General features: G+C 42.1%; 1 protein-coding gene across 1 annotated transcript; it reads right to left on the bottom strand.

Annotated features, from left to right (window-relative positions):
* Positions 1–7,489: 7,489 nt before the first annotated feature.
* Positions 7,490–16,143, bottom strand: LOC109631038 (SH2 domain-containing protein 4A). The gene is made up of 6 exons (XM_020089645.2): positions 15,987–16,143; positions 13,652–14,111; positions 10,008–10,125; positions 9,402–9,513; positions 9,072–9,303; positions 7,490–8,303 (listed from the first exon to the last, which is right to left on the bottom strand). The coding sequence occupies exons 2-6, from the start codon at positions 13,839–13,841 to the stop codon at positions 8,137–8,139; spliced, it is 819 nt and encodes a 272-aa protein (XP_019945204.2). The 5' UTR covers positions 13,842–14,111; positions 15,987–16,143; the 3' UTR covers positions 7,490–8,136.
* Positions 16,144–16,404: the final 261 nt, after the last annotated feature.

Here is a 16,404-nt window from a genome sequence, read left to right as displayed (position 1 = left end):
CACTTGTCTACAGGCTGGGTTTATTCTACATCTGTGTGTGTGTGTGTGTGTGTGTTCGTATTTAATTGGGTGTGTGCGTCTGTTTACTGCCATGTTACTGTGTGTGTGTGTTTGTGTGTGCATGAGGTGTGGATTATGAGTCACCTAATGGTGTGGCTGAGAACCTTATCACAACCCCACAGACACACAAACACATACACGCTGCCTTGGCAAGTCTGGCCTATGCACTGGAACACACCTAACCTGACATGCACACATAATCACAAACACTCTCTCCTGTATTCACACACTGACACAATTTCCCTTTTTATTCACAAGTATAGATCATATACACACACACACACACATTATAAGCCTAATACACAGCCAGCTGGACTGAGGCTACAGGGTGGGTTTTTGCTTGTTGCCGTAACGATGGCTGATGTGATAAGACCTTCTTCCTCGGCGCCACACTCCAGGGGACCGCAGGGAAGACGTAACCATAGCAACGGCCGGCCCGAGGTGTCACGCTATAATTGGGCCACGGCTGCACTTCCTGTGCGCCTTCAGTCAGGGGGATCGCAGAGGGACTGCTCTGTGTGTGTGTGTGTGTGCGTGTGTGTGCATCTGTGGGGGTGGAGGGTGGGGGGGGGGTTGTGTGTGTGCGTGTGCGTCCGTGTTTGTCAGGCAGGGAGAGAGAGAGAGGCAGAGAGAAAGCGCAGCACGCCAGCCAACACAGGACCCTGCCAACTCATGGAGAAAAGCAGTGAGCTCCAACATCATGCTATTACAACGCTCCCACTGAATGAGAAACACACAGTCTTTTAGTTAAAGTCCACAGTCTAGTGTTTCTTCATCTCCCAGACAAAGGGGGAATTTCAAATTCTTGGATCTGCAGCTTTTTTTTTTTCCTCCGCCCCCCTTCTCTCTCTCTTCTGTGCCTTTCTAGTGATTTGGAGCTTAATCCCCCCTCCCTGTTCTCGTCACGCATGCACACACACGCACACGCACACACACATACACACACACCGGAAATCTGTGTCACCCGCTGCCCAGCAGGTCCAGTGACTCCCTGAACGCCTGCAGTCTGGCTCCACTGGCCTGCAAGATGGCAGGAGAGAAAGGGAGGAGGAGGAGGAGGAGGGGAGAGGGATTGAACGAAGGACAGAGAAGAGGAGGAGGGGGGAGGGTTGAGAGGGAGTTGGGGGAGTGGGGGAGGAGGAGGTGGTGGTAAGCGGATCCTGGGGTGGCGGTGGTGGTGGGGGTGAACTGTGGTGAAGGGCAGAGAAGGAAAAGGGAGGAAAGAGGTGAAGGGGGGCGTAAGAGGTGTAAGAGAGAGTGGGTGAAACTGGGGGAGATGAAAAGCAGGCCACAGGGGGAGAGAAAAGAGAAAGAGGGAGAGAGATGCAGGGAGGAGGACGGGGAGATGGACAGCAGGGGATGAAGATAACGTGGGCCAGACAAAGAGAGGAGGAGTGATGAGTGGGAGAACTAGCGAGCGGTGCGATGGAGGCCGACTAAAATGCAGCAAGACTGAGACACCGGGGTTAATGATGGATGCATTGTCCAGATAGCCGGTGTGCGTCCGTCACAGACCCCTGTGGAGCTTACATATGTTACAGCACCAGCGGCCCTGCCCACTCTGGAGAAAAACTCCTCTCTCACAAACACACACTGCAGTGGAACAACCTGCCAGCCCAAGGCAACCTGCACTGGAGCTGGGCGGACCCTCACTCACGAGCCAGACCTTTGAAATTTTGGCCACTGCGTCTGCTCGGAGACACTGTGTCTCATTGTGGATTTTTTTCTCCCTCCATTGGCAGTAACCCCAGCGTTAGAAAATGTCTAACAGCTTCGCAGAAACAGCATCTTTCTGAGATCACAGCTCATTACGTCTCTGTTATCCATTTGCGTTCACTTTTATAGACGTGGAAAACACGCAACACTACTCCCCAACAGGAACACAATGGTTTCCTACATCCTTGAAAAGCCCAGGCTCATCTGCCCTGAGGTATTTTGGTGACACTGGGGTCAAAGGGGACTCTTGACCTTTGACCCTTTAAGCTGTTAAAGGTGGATTCAAATAGACAAACTTCTAAAAACAGCTTCATTCGCTTCTGGTTCGGTCTCATATTACCAATGAACAGTTCCAAACCCATTAAATGGCATTAAGATGTAACTAATTAACATGTAACTAAGAGTCTGGATAATTAAATGACTTGAATTACGATCGGCCGAACCGAAACACGGTCATAAAATGAAGTAGAAAACAAATTAGCCCTGAAAACAGTCTCACATTTCGATCCTCAGGCGGGTTCACATGGTGTTCGTTATCATTGGTAATGTGTACTGAAAATTCTGTTAATCTTTAGCTCGCTGCTGATCTCTACAAAGGCACAGTGGTTCCAGGAGGTTAGGCAAAGCAAGCTGATATAGTCTGTCTGCCTGCACTGATGTTTCATCATGGCTTCCTTTCACACCACCTTGTGATGTAGACAAGATCGCTGTCATATACAGTATACTGAGCTGACTTCTCTCGCACAGATAGCATTATAGATACCCTGCAAGAGAGTTGACACTGAGCTAAACATTTCTCATTGTATATATTCTGATCCTAGTACAGTTATAGATTTCTAAATGCTCTAATTGGGATCTGTCCAACTCTACCAAATAAATACGATCACAAGACGGCAGCCATGTTGCTGTTTGAGCTAATTGCTAACATCAGTATGCTGACATGCTCATTGTGACAATGCTAGCATAGAAATATTAAGCAGGATTAATGTTTAGCTTGGTTTACATGTGTGTCGATTCAGGGGCTGCATTTTTCAGAGGATGCATCTGAAGACTGACTGCATCACAATGGACTGTACCATTTTGAAGGCTCCTTCAAATGCATCCGACAAATGTGTCCTTCTATCCCTCGAAAAAAAGGCTAGGACGGATGGATCCTGCATGACCCAACCTATCCCAGGTTTCATTGCACTTTTGTGACAATCTGTTTTTTAGGACGTGCAATGCTTACATTGTTAAATGTTGGTATTGGGCTTAAACTCAGCCAATCAGCTAAAGGTACACATGTTAAAAAAGGGTAAGGGTAAAGGGTCAATAAAACTTTCTTGTGATGTCCAACTGCAGCTCTGTTGCTAGGTAAAAGCAATAAAGGCAGGACAAGCTGGCGAAGCTGAAATCCTCTGTAGACCAGATCATTTCATTTCAGTTCTACCTTTGCAGTCTACCCGGGCCATGAAGACTGCCCCATTCATGGGTTGTGTAGATCGCGTCCTATGAAGGATGCAGCCCCTGAATTGAAACCCAGCTATAGTGTGTTAATATGCAACAATACATGCAGCATTCGCTAACCAGCACAAAACATAAAGTAGACATAGACATAAAGTCACAAATAATGCTACACACATTTTCTGAATAGTTCTGATTAGTTTTCTCAGTAAAAAGGGAACCCAACAACTTTACTTACCAAAGTAAGTGAGTCTTGTGTACTAGACATGAGTCATCAGCTTTAGAAACCAGTTACATATCTACTGAGTCTCTGAAGGTTTGTCAAGACTGAGGACATAACCATGATGATGTCACCAGACCATGTTTTTCTTTTTTAAGGAACTGGATTTTATAGGATGTGGGTGTTTCCCAGGCCAGCCTGACGAAAACATGTTTTTGGTTGCATTCTGGGAAATGTAGTGTATTTGTAGCTTGACCCAGTACTAGGAACTATAAGTCACAATATTTCAGCCTTTTCTCTGACATGACCCACAATAATTTAGATTGCCATACCTAAATCCCTTTAAGTTCAGGCTGGGTCATGATGGTTAAAGGCGATGTTGGTCAAGTTTTTGCTTTGGAAGAAAAAGGCTAAATTTAATTTTTAGACATAAAAAGTATTTTACACCCTGTTATGTTTAGAAATATGCAAGGGGTTATTATACATACTGTATATGTTTTATTAATTTCCTGTTCAGCGTACAGTAATATAATGTTCAGTGGTTGAACAAAATGCTTGTTTTACACATTTTGTGGCCAAGTAGGAAAATCCTGATGTGAATTTAATTTTCACTTTCAGCTGCTCAAAGCATAAACTGAAATTACTCATTAATTCAACACTGATGTTACAAATTAGTAGAAAAGCATTGCCCTTTTGAGCAGAATCTAATAATACCACTACTGAGGTATTATACAGTAAGCATAGAGCCATTAACGGACTGTTTGATCTCCTGACTCAATGTAAGTCTTCACAAGGACTTTATTCAGAAAATTGGCCAGCATGGCGTTACAAAGGAAAATGGTCTTACACAGTCTTAGAAGTTTACTATCATAAGGCTCTCAGTCAACACATGAAGAGCTCCTCCTGTCCTAATATCACCTCCGAGGCTGGAGCAAAAATAGGCCAGAGCACCGGTTGAATTCCAAACCCCTTCACTGGATAGAAACATTACAAGTAAATGACTTGCACTTTATTACTGGACAAAGATGAAGAGACTCCTACAATGCTTTGCCGAGAAACCCAACACTGTTCTACTATATATAGCGGGGGCTTTTCACACTGTGTGCATGACTGCTCGTGTCAAGTCACATGATGCAAGATATATGGGTGGACAGACACAAACGCACGCACACTCTTCCACTGGTACACAGAAGCGCATACACAGAGGCCGAGGGTGTGGAGGTGGTGAGGGAATGCGGAGGGGTTTATTGAGTTGACTGTGACGTGTTGCTTCCCGTGACTTAACTCCCATTTTCTCTGTCTCCCCATGCGTCTCTCCCTGTGTCTCAAGTCTAAACCACATGCTAATCAGCTTTCTGTGCTCTGTGTTTGATCTCCGAAGGCCTGTTTTCTGATGCGTCCCACTGAATAGATAATCATTGTGTAAGTGATCACTATCAACAACCTCTCTGTGCTCACGCCTGTCAGCGACCCCACCTACCCCGACTGAATGAAGGCTAGGAACAGACACAACTTTGTTTCAAGGAAAAAAAAAACCTAAATGTAAAAAAGATAAAGCCAGTCTTTTAGTTTCATTAACTTGTTCCTTTTCACACCATCAATGGACAAATGAACCCATTAAGTAAATATTCAACAATGATACAAATGAAAGGGGAAACACAAAAAGTCAACGTGTCAGCAGGAGAAGGGTTTAAACAAGGAATTAGTAAACAAGTAAGTGAACATGTGACCAAATAGTTAGGTAATAACTACAGTGCAAATATTAAGATGAAGTGCTGCCATGGTAAGACATGTTCTCATCGTTTAGTCCATCTGAGTTAAAGCTGCAGCTGAGTATTTGTCAGAGGCACATTATTCATTGTTTTAGATCTGTATTGCAGCTCACCACTGAAAGGAAACAATGGCCACAGGGTTAAAATGCTGACTCAAAGAGGGTATGAGTGTGTTCAAATCAAAATCGGCTGGCCAGAATAGAAACCGGAGCACTTTTTTTCACACAGTTCCTCCAATTTTATGACTCTGCAGGTCAGTAATCCTAAAAGAGCCAGAAAAGTTCATCTGTCTTGATGAGCCAAGTCTGTCTCCTGACCCCTGTCAGCTGACCTCAGCCAAAATGATCATGTGTTTCATTAGCTGTGGACCAGACTGAAGACAAAAAGTCACCAAAACAAGTGAGACATGGAGATGCTGGTCTGTTGATTTTTGAGAGTCTCAAGCCTCAGAAAAGTTACTGATTGTAGAGAATTTGATATTAAATATGGAGTTTGACAAAAAAAGACAACATCCAGTTACATGGCTTCTACTTTTAGCTAGATGCTGTGGCCTTAGTTAATGACTGGGGTTTGCTCAGTTGTTGGACATGGATTAGTTGTGTTAACATGACTTAAGTATGAACTTCTGGTCATGTGACAATAGTAAAAAACAATGAATGAAGGGTGTGATAAGAATGTTTGTGCATTTATAAGGTCAACAATGAATCTACATGGTCAATTAAATATAATAGCTTTATTAAAATGTACTGTACTTCATAATTGTCTCCAAACTCGCAGCGCTGGGAGGATGCAATTTGTATAATTTGTATAAATTGTATTTAGTGCATTGAGACACATGCTAGTGTTGTTGTTGTAAAGCAAGTACAAAGAAAGCAGCTACATCTCTCTTCTCTTTTAGTGATGTCTCTGCAGACGAGGTTACCTGGAAGATATCCCACAATTCTCTTGCCGTTTTTAGGCGTTTGGCTATCTAAATGCCGATTGGAATATATCATACTTTAATGTATCCACACTACGCCTACTTTGTATTTAGCAGATTGAGCTAAATGCTAGTGTAAACATGCTAACGTGCTAATGTTGATGTATAGCAAGTATAATTGATTGACACGGACACCACCTTCGTTTTGAGTGTTAGCTTGCTAACAATTGGAAAATAGCATGAAAATGTTTTTAGTGAAGCTCGGGCTGAGGGAAATTGTTTTGCAGGTGTATGGTCTTAATCTGAAGATCTGAATGAAGGCTACAAACAGACACAACAACTCAGTAGTAAAAGTACAAATACATACACTAAAATGTACTTTAGTAAAAATAAAAGCACCAAATTAACTTTTTTGAGTCAAAGTATAAAAAGTAAAATAGTGTATTCTATTTTCTGATGCAATGGTCTGCTTCATCATTATGTCTCGGCCTCCTCTGAAGCCATTTCAATTGTTTGTTCTACACCAGTGATGGTGTTGTGGCAGGAAGTGGGGCCTAATCATACCTACTAATCACCTAATCATAGCTTTCATTTGGACCAGTCGACCAATTCCCCTCTCATTATTGATTACTTTTAAACAATATAATGAAAAAATACATCAGGAACAAGTCATAGCATGCATGTAGTGGAGTAGGTAGTACAGGTATTTGCAGATATGTGTAGTGGAGTAAAAGTGAAAAATAAATCCACTTAAAGGTCCAGTGTGTAAGATTTAGGTGAAAGAGAATTATTGGCAGAAATGTATAATATAATAATCCTCATGATGTTTTCACTAGTTATTTTCATCTCAATTGTATGAATTGCAGTTTTCTTTACCCTCGAAAACACCCTTTATATTTACACACTTTATATTTACATCGAGGGGACCCTCTCTACAGAGGCTGCCATGTTTTTTTACATTAGTCCAGACTGAAAAAACTAAACACCTTTTGAATTTTTATGACAAATGAAAGCTACCACAGGTTCTCTTTCAATTTTGGAAGGGGAGGGTGAGGTGAGGGGTGTTCAGCTGCAACATGACACTTAACCACTAGATATCACTAAATTCTATACACTGTACCTTTAAGCACAGATACAGGTAACATACTGTTATGAAATAAATGTACTTTGTTAAATCCAACCTCTGACAGAAACTAGACTCTTAAAAGAGGAAGGTTCAAGTTTGTACATAAGAACCAGTCAATTGATAATTTGGCAAGTGGGTGTTTTGACCGAGCAACGCACTAAAAAGCATAACTGTTCCCGGATTAATATTTGGTCAGAGGTGTGTTCTGAGGAATAAAGGCAGATACAGTCAAGTTCTAATTTACAAAGAGTTCAGATGTTTTATTTTATTTTATTTACAAATCCCTGCACCAATGTGAATTTACATTATGGATGAAGATTTTGCCAACAGTGTTAAGAGTCGGTGGCGTTAGAAAAAGTGACAGGTCCCACAGACTCCAATAAAATAAAACCAATCTTTCAAAGAGTACAGAAAAACATAATACAATTTCATCAAGTTGCTCCCAGTAACCTCTTATGATATTTAAATGAAAAAACTTCATTAACACTCTTTTGACGAGTGAACCAGGGTGTGTTTTTTCACCTGTAGTCCGTGTGCGTGTCTCTCTGGACGTCTCACGCTGCGTCTGCCCATCAATAACAAAAGCTATGTGAGTGTATTTGAACTCAGCAACATCAAAGCTGCTTCATTTTATCATTCAGAAAGCTTTCAAGTCATTCTCTCACCCCCCCCCCCAGACATTTCTCTGTCTGTCGGTCCGTCCTTGTGTTGGCCTCACAAAGTGTGCCTCAGTTCACTGTTCAGGTTCAAGTGAGGACCTCATGTATGTGGCCGCAGCGTGGTCCAGCAGCGTGTGGCTGCCATTATCACTGGGCACGTTACAGATCTGCCTTCATGGGGTCATGTGTTTTCTTGCAGCAGGGAGGACACACCTGGAGACCTAATGGATCAGGGGTGTGCTTCTCATCTGTAGATGAGCCGGTTTGACAGGTATAGGAGGTCTGTTGTAGGCGGGTGTTGTACTGTGGCGATCATCTGTGAACGCCTTCCTGAGCTGCGCTACGCGACCTCTGTGTTCAGACTGTGTCTCTTCATGACACATACTTCCTGAGAAGAAAAGAAGAGAATGAGGGGAAGTTAATCAGACTCCTTTTAAAGCTTGTTATGCATTTTTATCCCCAGAAAATCCAATGGCTTTTTTAATATGTATTATTCATTGATTTGTTTTTTCATTCCTTTATTGATAGGATAGTACAAATGTAGAATAGAGAGAAAATGGGAAATGGAAGTTGTTGTATTACTGTGAATGCAGCCTGAATACATCGTTCAATTTTAATCTTCTTGGACTTCACTACATTTTACACGTAAATCTTGTATTTATAATTCTACATTTACCTCATATCTGATGATGAATGATTGAGAATTAACAAAAAGCATTGGTACATATGGGACATTATGGGTTATCTGAAATATACATGTAATACTGTTGGTATATATACTGTTTACTGACTATTATTTCAAAAATTTCGATTTCTTATTAGTAAATGTTTGTAGTGTATCAGTATCCCAGTTTTGAAGTTGTATCTACAAATATTCTATGCATGTGTTCTTGTACTTCAGCTATGTCACTTCAGTTCTCTTGTATGGGATAACTACAGTTTATCTTTCCTTACTTTATCTCATCCTTTCTTTTGAAAAATATTTTGTTTCTATTACAGGACTAGTAATAGTAATGGTGTGTGATAGTATTTCAGCCTTTGTATAATCTGCATCCATTAGAATCAGTGAATGGTTAATAGGGACATTTAAATTTTAACACAGAAACACACACGTCAGGGTTCTCTCCACCTCTCCTCTCCTGTCTAGTTTTCTCACCTCTGTCTTGTGGGTCGGCTCTCTCTGTGTGTGACAGCCCAGCTTTTAGCGGCGGCTGGTTGCCATGGTGACTACGGTAGGGCCTGTAGATAGGATCCCAGTCGCTGAGATTGTCTGTGCTGCTGCCTGATTCACTGTCGCTGTCCTCCGCAGGGTCCTTCAGGTCGTCATCTGCACTGCAGGAGTCCACGTCCTCCTCAGACGAGTGGTCGTTCAGCGAAGCTGGGTAATCCTGGATTTAAGAGGGGGCATAATTTGACGGTAAGACGCTGGTACGCTGGTCATTTTACCGTCCAAACTTCAAAGCTACATACAAACACATTAACTCACGCCAACATCTGCGAGGGGCAGCTGGATTTCTTCCCTAAAGCCGAGCTCTCGGGCCTCTCTTCCTGACAGCAAGTTCACTGTCTGGATGCCATTCATATTATCATTGTAGAGTCTGGAAGACAAACAGTTCCATGTTAAGTCCCACAGACGGCTGTCCCAACCTTTGAATCAATCCCCCAGTTACTCATTGGGGAAATAACTTTTGTAATCCCATTGGGACGAGGAGACGGCGAGGTGACTGAAAGTCTTTAGTTCACGGTTTATCTTACCACAGCCAATCACTGTTATATAACCTGTTAAACACATGGAGGGCTTCTCTAAGGCAGCATAAACCTTTGTAGATGGATGTCACTTTGTTAAAACTAAAAATGTCTTTGTATTTCATGTTAGAAATAAAGCAAGCATGGGATACACAGTGGAGGGGATTTGTTGTGTTGTTTGTGATCAAATTCTACTGGAAAAATATGTTCATATAAATTGCATGACAGCTCAGTTGCTGTTAAAAAAATAATTAGAAAAATAATAAATCTATATTATTATTTATACTTCCTTATCCTATTTGAGTCAGTAAAAAAAAGACACACATCCTTTGACTGTGGTTTCTACCTGTTGTTCCTGAGGCTCTGGAGGAGTTTGGAGGACCTAAACTCGTCCACTTCTCCGATTACACTGACGCTCACGTCTCCGTCCCGTCCGAGCAGCCATTGCACATGTTTACTGGAAACTGGAAGGAAAAAAAAGAGAAGAAGGAGACGCAATATGTTAGGCTCACAGGTGATACAGTGGACTTTCATCACAGAGGCCCTGTTTCTACCTGCATTAACATACGTGATCTGATCACAAGTGGAGAACGGCTCCAGGTGTTAACTGACACAGTTAACACCTGGAGTGGGAAATAGAGAGCGTGTGTCCACATGTGTCTCCAGTGACCATGTCTGATCAGGTTTCCCTTCCCCTAAATAAACACAACATCACTTCTGTTAGCAAAGAATACATATTCTTGTATGATGTTGTATATATACAAAATCACTTCTATCTATCTATCTATATATATGGCATACAATACAATTTTATTATCCTGCTTTCTTTTCTCATGCTATTCTACAGTACCACTGTGCTTTAACTATTTTTGTACCATTCTTTAACTTATTTGTTCAGTTTTGTTGTTGTCCTCGTCCCTAGTTGTATATTGTTGTCTATTTCTATATAAGTGCACTGAGAGCAATTTAAAACCACAGTCAAATTCGTAGTATCTTTACACATACTTGGTCAGTAAAGCCAATCCTGGTTTGGATTTGCTTTTACTCTGATAAAAGAGGCCTAGACCAGCTCCACATGTGGTCTCAGTGATTTTCAATGTGTTTGAAATATGTTTTGTGTGAGTTCACGCCTGTAGTCACACAAGTAGATTCCTCCACTTGTGATCAGATCAGCTGATTCATGTAAATGTCAGTTATGAACAGGGCCAGAGTGTCAGGCACAGTGTCAGCAGAGGCCGTCAAATAAGTTGTTGTTCTGGCTTTTGTCCAGAAGGTGGTGCTGTCCTATAAGTAAAGAGCTTGGGAACCCTCACAGGGGCAGTGGACTTTGTCCTCTATTCCTGTTTCTATAGATCTATGACTATTTTTCCATCCTAAATAACTGTGACACTATAAATGATGATTCATGAGAGAAATACAGATAAAACCTGTTGAAGGTGAACGTGACAAACAAATGCAGTCTCCGGCTTCCTGTCAGTGAGCAGACTGAGACACATGAAACAAACCTTTGTCAGTTTCACAGAAACTCCCTGTGATGTTTGAAATGGACACACCCTGCATGTTGTTGTGACATTATTTAGCTTTCACATATTGACTTAACTCAGGAAACACATTTTTTATTATTTTATAATCTATTAATTCATATTTTGATATATCCTATATCCTCTGAGGGTTGCAGGGGGAGCTAGAGACAATCATTGGATACGTCTGTGATTAATCTAACCTGCATGTCTTTGTACTGTGGGAGGAAGCTGGACTACTCACACAGACACGGGGAGAACATGCAAACTTCACACAGGATTCAAACCCGGAACCTTTTTGGTCCTAACCACTGCATGACCGTTCTGCCCATTTTCTAATATATGAGCAATCAACTGACGCAATAATTCCAGCAACGTATCACTTTGCTGAGCTAACCCTCATGACATCTGAACCAGAACACACTTTGTTCCATGACATTTTGATTCCAGATGTGTGACGACAGGTGTTTTCCATGACAGACCTATTAAGCATGAAACACCTGCCGTGACATCACTGATAAGGCGTCTGGCGTTACGTTTTTACAATTCCAATCTTTTGACACCAGTGCTGTCGCAGTAGCTTATTTTTGGCCACCTGCAGTTCAGTGTAGATTTCCCCTTTGAAAGACACAATAGGCCTAATGAGCAGATACCGTGGCTGTCGACAGAAATAATCACCTCCTTGCTGTGACCCGAGGCAGCTGTGTTTCCATTCATATGTTACAGAATGACACACATCGGGGAACATTGTGTGTAAGTCTGATGTCACCTGACCAAAGAACATTTCTGACATACGTTATGTATGCAACACACCTTTATGTTCCCACAGTTGCCTCACTGAGCTAGAACTGTGATAACAAGCCACTCAGACTATTTTCCCATGTGAGGTGTCTTTAATTATCCTCACCACACCCACAAGTATACCACATACTGCAAATCTGTATTCCCACACATGGCTTTAATTGTGTAGTTGTGTGGAAGTCTGTCATTTATCATTTAGTTATCTGTCTGCTCATGTAATGACTGCCTCTCCTGACAGAAGCACAAAGAAAGTAAAGACGCCAAACTGGACTGTATGTTGTGCAACGTGAACACACACAGAGACAACACACACTCGGCCGCCTCTCAGGTGACATAGCAGAGATTGGGTAAACAAAGACGGGAACTTAATACGTGGTTTAAAGTGGGGCGGCGCCTGAACAATGATTCGACGAGCTGTGATCGAAGCTGTCCATCACACACACTCACAGAATTACACAAACACACTCACAAAGTATTACACAAACACACTGTCATTGTGCAGGTGAACCAGCGGAGTTCATCAGGGCTAGCGAGTCATGTAAACACTGTAAATGGAGCGAGGCTGGATGAAATGACTGAGAGCAGAGGGAGACTTGGATTAGTGACACTGGACCATAAATGTTTGTCTCTGATGTAAACACATTAATGAGATTGGTAACCTGAGAGGGTGTTAGCCATACAGCTTGTGTGTCTATGTTTCATGACTCATGTGCACTCAGATGTCTGGACGACATTAACTGCTTGTTAGAGAGCTTGCCAGCGACAGACTTTATGAAATTAAGACATTTAAGTTAAGTGATTATTTATAGTTACAGAGAAAAGAACAGGACCGTAGCCAGGATTTAACAAATGCTGAGGATGTAAATCACATCCCCCTGGTGCCACCACCACAGAAACGTCTCAGAAACTCTGATTAAAATGTTATAATCCATTATATTCTGTAATATTCCTTCTGTTTAAATGGTAAATGGTAAATGAAGTGTATTTATATTGCGCTTCTTCAGTCTAACGTGATCATTTTTTACAGTACAAGCCTCATTCATCCATTCACACATTCATACTACACTTCAATACGCAGCATTTTTCTATCACACATTATTCATACACGGCCGTCAGGGGCAATTTCAGGTTTAGTGTCGAATATCGAATCAACCAGAATTCAGAATAACAAAATAACCTTTAATTATTACAGCTCAAATAATTATCTAATAGATAATCGAGTGATATAACTTGTTTGTCTGTGGTTGTATAGCTGTAAACTTCTGAACATGTGATGCAACACTGTTTCTTACACAAATGTTGGCTAAGTTTGTTTTTCCTTTTATGGATGTGTATGCATATGTGTTTGTACATAAGTGTGTGTGTGTGTGTGTCTGTGTGTGTGTGATTTCTAATTTGGTCTTTTACCAGGTTTTTAATTAGTTTTAATTGGTTTAAAACTGGTGTTGTTCGAAATGTTGTAAAGAAATGAGGTTTAAGTTAAAAGCTTTAATCTTATTTTAAAGTTACGTCAGTGTCCCAGTCCACATTTCACTGACACAGGAACAGTCTGTCAGTCAGTGTTTTGATGGTTTGCTTTACTGGAAATCTTAATCATACTCTTGTGTAATTAATTCAGACAAATGTGTTCGTCATACCAGTATAACCAGTTCAATAAAAGCCACTCTACCTTTCTTTGGCCTGCTGTTGTTGCTGCGTTCTCTTTCCCTTTCCTCCCTCTCCTCCCTCTCCACCCGCTCTCTCCAGCGGCGCACCTGCTCCTCTCTCATCTTCAGGAACAGGATCCTCTTCTGCTCCTCGCTGAGGGCCTCCAGCACCTCCGGCTCCACCCACATCTCCTCGAGGATTTTAGCCAGCATCTTGCCTCTGTCTCTTCTCAGCTGCCAGACACAGCCGTCAGCCTCTCTGTCCCTCCGTCCAGTGGGTTGTGTTTCAGCAGGGGGATGCAATCGCTCCTCTCCTTCCCCTCCTCAGAGTCAGGTTCCCTTTTTCTTTCAGGGATGTGGGATCAGGTACGGTCTAACTGCTGGAGATCACTGTTAGCGTCCTTTGTTAAGTGGCCTTTCTCTGTGCAGCTGGAGTGTGTCGGGCACTCTGGAGGTGAAGGTGCAGCGTGTCTGTTGTTGGGACTGTGAGAGAGATAGAGTGAGAGAGAGAGAGAGATTATATCTACTGTATTGTTTTGTATACCTTCATTCAATCATTTTCTGGCTGCTGGAACACAATAGACCCTAAGCAAATAAGCCTAAAATACAAACAGTAATGTGTGTGTGTGTGTGTGTGTGTGTGTGTGTGTGTGTGTGTGTGTGTGTGTGTGTGTTTGTAAGCATGCAGTGTTTACTCTGCATACAGTAGGCAGTGGGAATGCTGCTGTGCTTTTGAAAGACAAACAGAGGCAGGTTCAGTTTGTCAACACACACACACACACACGGGGTGGGGTGTTAATGACCATATGCTATCTGGGTGCAACAGACACAGGCATAGAGCTACAGAGGGCTGTAGTTCAGCACTTCTCAGACAGACAGACAGAAACACACACACACGCACACACACAAACACACAACCCTATAAACATCTACTCTGACTCCTTATCAACACACGTGATACTGATAGCCATAGAAAGCCTGCCAGCCAACCAGGAACTCCTGCAGTGCAAAAAAAATCACAGAAAACAGCCTTCATCTTAATCTGAATGTAAACACGCTCTTTAAAAGTGGTCGCCGCCTTGCACACACTCAAGATTTGAAACAGTGAGCGGCTGGGTGAGAGCCAATAGGGTTTGACTCTGTGATAACGGTTCACCAGTCCCCGCCCGAGGGTGATCTAATATTCCAGTAAATCAGCAGTAGAAATGTTGTTTTCTTTTAATGTCTAAGGTGTGGCTATGTGTATCACAGATAAACCAGAGATATGTTAATCAGCTGATAAAATGTGCAAAACCTCAAAAAACATTTGTTTTTTGTGGGTTTTCTCTTTTTTAAAGTACAAACTAGACATTCTGGGGATATTTCTTGAGAATTAGAAGAATGACACCACTCTCATGTCAGTCTAGTGAATGTAAAGCCAGTAGCCAGCTACCTTTAAATATATACACGTAACAAAATATAAAATTGCAGCCACCAGGTTCTGACTTCACAGTTTCAAACCTTCCTCTGGTAATAAAACTAAACAAAGGCTGAGCTTGCTCTAGGTTACATTCATTTAATTTTTAAATGCACAAACAGCTTGTTGTTAGTCCGAGAACAAGCATTTAGTCATTCATCGACTGAGCAGCACTTCTTCAGGCCTCCAGAAATGTTTTTTAAGCTTCATGTTCTCGTCCATAGCGTTTCTATTGTCATCAGATGGAGGAGGACGTGTTTGTAATAATTGTGCAGGAGCTGTAGGAGTCTGTGATCGAGAGCAATGCAAACAGAACAGAGATGACAGGGAGATCTGCGAGTTAACGACCAACTCTGAGACAAATTGTTCAAAGTTTCCTTCTTCCCTCTGAATCACAGCTCCTGTTATCAACTGTATACATTTGAACTTGGGCTCAGCAGCACAAAGGAAACAATTCAAATCAAGACGTGAACACAGCACAGGCATCACAGACAATAACAACCCGCACAGGAACTGCAGAAAATCAACATCACACAAGGGCAGACATTAACATATAATACGTCACAATACACACACACACACACACACACACACTCATATATAAAGGCAAAGTATCCAGCTCTGGCTCTGTGCCAACATGCAAATAAGTCGGCGATGTTTCTGCCTCCGCACACATGCAGAGAAGAGAAAGAAAGGGAGCGAGAGGAAGGAGAAGGTATGTGCATAGCATACTGAGAGAAAAGTTTCAAAAGTCCCTCAGTCTGAGAAAACACTGGTCATTTCACAGCAGCAGAGGAGAGAGTGAGGGACAAATGAATGTAGACAGGCAGAATGGTAATTAATGCAAAAGACAAAAAGAAAAAGAGAAAGGAAGAAAGGAGAGGAGAGAAGAGTGGACTTACTCAGTGGGTGCCAGCCGGTAGCATCTCCCTGCACTGCTCTGGAGTTTCAGCTCTTGTGAAGAAGTGTGTGACGTGAGAGTGTGTCTTTGTCTTTGTGTGTGTGTGTGGGGGTCAGGTCAGTCGTCAGCAGCGGTAGTATGCAGCCTCAGCTCTGCTCTGCTGCATTTGTACTGAATGGGAGTGGGACGGACTGACATCACTGCACCTTCCTCCTCCCTCTTTCCTTCTCTTTATTTCCTCTAATTACATTCCTATAACACAACAAAGCAATGAAATAACACACACACACACAGAGTCTATCAACTCCTAAAATAATTTTTAGAGCTTAATCTTTCATTTGTGTGTGTGTGTGTGTGTGTGTGTGTGTGTGTTTACTTTTGTAACCCTTTCCCTTGTCGACCAGTAGACCTCATGGGGA

The sequence above is a fragment of the Paralichthys olivaceus genome, chromosome 9, assembly GCF_024713975.1.
Source record: "Paralichthys olivaceus isolate ysfri-2021 chromosome 9, ASM2471397v2, whole genome shotgun sequence".
NCBI classification, from domain to species: domain Eukaryota; kingdom Metazoa; phylum Chordata; class Actinopteri; order Pleuronectiformes; family Paralichthyidae; genus Paralichthys; species Paralichthys olivaceus.
This window is presented reverse-complemented; position numbering and strand designations above follow the sequence as displayed.

Excerpts from the sequence above, each read along its gene's own strand:
- LOC109631038 (XM_020089645.2), bottom strand. The coding sequence starts at position 13,841 with ATGCTGGCTAAAATCCTCGAGGAGATGTGGGTGGAGCCGGAGGTGCTG. Across the intron at positions 9,514-10,007 it reads CAGAGCCTCAGGAACAACAG|ACTCTACAATGATAATATGA; the intron begins GTAGAAACCACA and ends TTTGTCTTCCAG. Across the intron at positions 8,304-9,071 it reads AGCCGACCCACAAGACAGAG|GAAGTATGTGTCATGAAGAG; the intron begins GTGAGAAAACTA and ends TTTTCTTCTCAG.